Source organism: Anoplophora glabripennis, unplaced genomic scaffold, assembly GCF_000390285.2.
Source record: "Anoplophora glabripennis isolate ALB-LARVAE unplaced genomic scaffold, Agla_2.0 scaffold904, whole genome shotgun sequence".
NCBI classification, from domain to species: Eukaryota; Metazoa; Arthropoda; class Insecta; order Coleoptera; family Cerambycidae; genus Anoplophora; species Anoplophora glabripennis.
The window spans coordinates 69,697-75,008 of record NW_019417045.1 but is presented as its reverse complement, the minus strand read 5'-3'; the positions used below and the strand labels follow the sequence as shown (position 1 = coordinate 75,008).

Sequence of the window (5,312 nt, the reverse complement as noted above, 5' to 3'; positions counted from 1 at the left end):
TATTTGTGTTTTAATCGCTCCGGAATAGCTTGCAGGGTAGCTCAGTATATCGAGCTACAGCACTTGGGCTCCATGTGCATCCTCCCAGCAAGTGATCAGCTCTCCTGAACCGTCAAGGAGAAAAAGTGATGACGTTGCCATAGAAGGCCACTGTTATCCTAGCAGTGATTCTCTCGTTGGCGAGACACCAGCGCAGTCGCAGAGTACATGGAAAACTGTCTCGTCTTCCTTCTCACAACCTCTACAGAGGGGTGCTTTGCACTTCCTCATATTGTAGAGGTGTTTCCTTAGCCAACAGTATCCGGTCACCCGTCACCAGGCGAAAGCTTACTCTGTACATAGCCAAGTATTTTTTGGCTGTGCCTTTGCTGGGCTATCCTAAGAACTCCTTAGCCAATTAACAGCTATTTATTTTATCCCACCGTGTTCTAAACTATTTGTGGGTGTTTTCCTTAATCATTTCAAAAAGTGCTGACAGTGAGAGCTCACTGGAGGGACCGGGTCCAAATATAATACGACGAAACAATGCCTCACCGAGAGAGCTAGGAATGATTGCGGTAAAGGCGAGTAGCAAGATATCAGCATAGGTGTGAACAGAGAACTGTTTTTGTTATAAAACGGATCCAGTCAGCTTATACATACTTAAGTGTAGGAATAATGTAAAGTTCTTCAAAGGCCCCTTTTAGGAGAGCTTTGCATGGAGAGGGACCATTATGTGGCGTAGTAAATTAAATTCTGAAATTCGTGGTAAAGCGAAAATGAATTGTTACCATTTTTCACGAACGGTAGTTGGGGAGATCATCCCAATTGACATTAAGGAACTAGTCACTGAATTTCATTTCATCATTGAATCATTTTGCAAAAAATATAAAGAAGCTCGTCATTTAAATAACCAAAATTAGTTTAGCAGGTGCGTTGTATATTTTTTGCACAACTTGATTAGTCAATGATGTGAAATATAAAATATATTATCAACTTTTTCATTACCTGCGACGGGTTCGAAATAATTTTTTATCAAGGTGTCCTTGATTATTGTTAGAGTTCTCAGAACATAATTTATAATTCTTGATTAATTTTCTTTCTAACGAAAGAAAGCACTTTATGGCAAAATCGGAATGTGTTCTCTGATAGATGTCTTCAGAGGAATCATAATCAGCAGAATTTCCATGTGACCGAGGAACATTTACCAAAATGATTTTATCGCACTGTCGATATTAACTTTAGTAGTAAGAAAAAATATATGCGTTACTTCCACCGACTCTTGTATTCTGAACAGAATATTGGGCACGATTTCAGCGACCGAATTTAGACAAATGTATACGCAGTAATTTTATTTCGTGAGATTACCTATTAGAATTAGTGTCAAGATCTGAATCAATTTTTAGATTCTATAATCAGTTCGTTTTCGCCAATGTCTAACAGCACTGTTTCAACGGGCGGTATATTAAACTTAAATTATTTACGAATTTTCCTTGTCACTCACTTAATATTGTAAAGCATTTTTGTGATTTTTTCTAAAATCCGTTGCTGTCTGATCAACGGAGGAAGTTAATATTTTAAACTGATCATGAAATTTTTCTTCATCCATTGCCCTCCTGTAGAAGGCAGCGCCTTATATTGTTTAATTTAGTTTGGGTTTTGCGACATTTGAAAATAAACTTTTATTAAGAAAGCGAAGATAAGAGATTTTGAATCTAATAATAATATAATTATAATACAACTATTATTGTGCTCGACAAACAAAATCGAGTTGTCTTATCAGACGTAATGATATACCTAGTTCAGAACCTTGAATGTAATAATATGAATAATTTAAAGTTAATACGTATGTAGGTATATCTCATCTAAAATAAAATATACAGATAACAAAATAATTTTAAATTGCAAAAGGCGTTATTTATTAAGAGCTTACTTATAAAATAATGAAAAATTATTCAATCAGATTCAGAGGAAACAATTAATATGAAGGAAATTTCATTATCATAAAGCGTTATAAGCAGGTTCAAACGTTGTGGGCTTTTCTACAGAAAATGGGAAAATGAAGAATTGAATTAGCTCTTGCTCATTGGTAATGGCTTTAATGCCTGAGGCTATTACGGTTGAGTTTCATTAATTTTCATACTTTAGAGCAAACACGTTGCCGATTTTGTGACTTTTTTCCAAGAGGTCTCGTTGATGTTTCAATTATGCGGAATCGTGTTAATTCAAATCATGATTATAATGAAAATATATAAAAATAAGCTCTGAAGAAAAACGAATAATATTTATATAGACATAACGACGCTACTACTAAATACTAAATACCGATTAAAACCTAAATTTATAAACAGGCATACCCACAATAACTCTAAATAATGGGCAAACAGATAATGTTCATATTGAAAATGTCAAAAATACACAGAATAGTCGGTACTTATTACAAATAATTTAGCAGTAAATAACTAAAACTATAACTTTGTAGGTTTTTACTTTATATCGTTCAGATCATATTTACTTCATCGGCAAGGATTACTGCACAATGTAGAAAAAGTGTAAGATATATGACGATTTGATGTTAGGAATCTTCTATTATACCTATAATTTAAAATAGCCTAAATATATATTTTTAAATTAATAGTGTAATAACTGGTTAATTTACCTATAACATTGAATTATGTTATCTGAATTGTAAATAATGTCATCGTTAATCACTGATTCATCCGTAGCTCTAAAGACTACAGAGTTATAGAAATTAATCCCTTCTTCTCGTAATCTGTGATAATTTGAAAAATCTGATATTTCTACAAATACTGTTGACCTGTCTTTTGTAATTTTTGTAAACTGTATTCCTTGTCGTCTTAGACAAAGTTCTAATTCTTCATTGCGTATACACCAAGGTATATCTTTAAAAATAATATTTTTTTTAAAATGACCTGAAAATAACGGTACAACCTGTACAGGTTTTCCGAAAACCTTTGTAAGATCTATATTGAACATTTTTTTAACACCAGAATCATTTGCAAGATTTATAATTAGTCCATAATTAGTTTCCACTGAACTTGCAATATTCAAATTGGGTACAGCTGATTTCAATTGATGAAGAGTCACCTTTGGAGATATATCTTTTTCACATGATGTTATATATAGAGACATTAATCCACTAGAATTTCTAAATTTCATTTTGAGATTTTTATTTTTCTTTATTAACTTCGTTTTAGATTTTCTATCTTCAGTAATCTGAAAACAAAAAATACATACAAAGACTGAAATGGAGATCATGTGTTTTCCTCAAATTTAGAAAAGTAAAACTTTCAATAAATAACGAATTCTACAATTTTTGTAAAATGTAGCTGAAATAAAAAGAATCAGAAATTCAGAAATATACAGGGTGTTAATGAATAGGTGTTACAAACGGATATGGTATGTAAAAAATCCAAAAATAAGTGCAGTTTACTTAATAAACATATGTCCTAAAGCGGCACATTTTCGAGATACAGGGCGTTGAAATTTAAAAATAATAAACTAATTTTTCCTGTAGCTCCGGTATTAGTTAATATTTCTTTATCAAACTCAACAGACAGATTTACTAGCTTAAAGGATGCATAAATATGGCAGAAACCATTTATTGGCTTCTTCCAGTGGCGTGCGATAGGTGTCGTTTCAGCTTTTATCCCCCCTAAATTGTGCGGCACTGTACAAATATTAGTTTTTCGTATGTTTTTGAATTTGCTAGTATTTTTTACGTAAATAATGTATACTTGTTAGACTTCCATAAAATGAGTATTATCAAGTTATTAATATTTACATTACTGAGGTCACCTTATGCTCCAAAAACTATGTTTTTCTATGCTATGCTAGTTTTTTTGCACAAAAAAAATACAGTAAATGCACAAAATTACGGCCACCAGTAGCGATACAAGCGTTAATTCTTCGAAGCATATTTGTGTACATTCAGTCAAAAGTGCCAGGCGACGTTTCGATCTCCTGCGCTGCAGCTAGAATGCGTGCTACCAAATCTTCTTCTGACTCAACAGGAGTTTCATAAACTAGACTCTTCATATGGCCCCACAAATAAAAGTCAAGCGGGGTCATGTCTGGGGAACGTGGTGGCCACGCCATAGGTAATCCACGGCCAATCCATCTTACACCGAATTGTTGATTAAGGTGATCTCGGACAACAAGCGAAAAGTGCGCTGGCGCACCATCATGCTGCAGCCACATTTCCTGTCGAATGTTTAATGGCACATTTTCTAATAATTCTGGAAGTACTTGTTGTAGGAACGTTAAATAAATAGGACCTGTAAGACGATTTGGAAGAAGGTGCGGACCAATTAAGCGCCCGTCAATTATACCAGCCCAGACATTGACGCCAAACTTCTGCTGAAATCTAGTGGAGCGAATGGTGTGAGGGTTTTCTTCAGCCCAGACATGGTTGTTGCGAGAATTAAAGATCCCTTCTCGTGTGAAGGATGCTTCGTCTGTAAAAAGCACAAACCGCGGAAAATTTGCTTGCAACTGACACTGTTGAAGAAACCAATGGCAAAAGTTTAGTCGTGGCTGAAAGTCGGCGGGAGTTAAAGCTTGAACCTTTTGTATATGATAAGCGTGAAGCTGTTGCTCGCGTAAAACTTGCCAAACGCTTACATGGTTTACATGCATATTCTGAGCAATACTTCGACTGCTGGTGGATTGGTTTTCTTCTATCCTATTAAGAACTTCTTCTTCGAACCTTATCGTTCTGCGGTTTCTCCTTACCCCGCAGTTAACCCTATTTGTTGTAAAAGTTCCTGTTTCCTGCAACCTGCGAAACACTCTTCCAAATATCTTATGTGAAGGGGTTGGACGATTTGGAAATCGGATTGAGTATAACCGACGGGCAGCCCTGCCATTACAACGCGCTTGACCGTACATTAATATCATGTTTGCATAATCAGCAGAAGTATATTCATTCATGATGTATGAATGTTTTAAACGAATGGATAAAGATATCTATCTAATAATTAAAACTTACAAACTAAACTTTACACTAAAATAACAATAATAATTAAAAACTGCCTCGTTTCACAATCGAAAATAATTTGACATTAAAATACAAGTAATGTCAACGGCAAATGTTTTTTTTCCAACATTTTAAACTTGCTTGAGGAATACGGAAACCTTGAATGTTTTGTATCTCAAAAAGAAAAAGCGACACATGTATGCATTTACTAAACAATTTCGTGAAAAATTTACTCAACATGTCACTTTTTAAAAATTTTTGGTTTTTGGAGCATAAGGTGACCTCAGTAATGTAAATGTTAATAACTTGATAATTACTCATTTTATGGAAGTCT

At 34.2% G+C, this 5,312-nt stretch overlaps 1 protein-coding gene across 1 annotated transcript in view; it reads right to left on the bottom strand.

The window, feature by feature from the left end:
* The window catches only part of LOC108911300, a 5,385-nt gene extending 517 nt beyond the window's left edge, over positions 1–4,868 (bottom strand). The window contains exons 1-2 of the mRNA XM_023455865.1: positions 4,735–4,868; positions 2,639–2,836 (exon numbers count right to left, since the gene is read on the bottom strand). Of these exons, the coding sequence (XP_023311633.1) occupies positions 2,639–2,836; positions 4,735–4,868 (332 nt within the window). The remainder of the gene's footprint in view (positions 1–2,638; positions 2,837–4,734) is intronic.
* Positions 4,869–5,312: the final 444 nt, after the last annotated feature.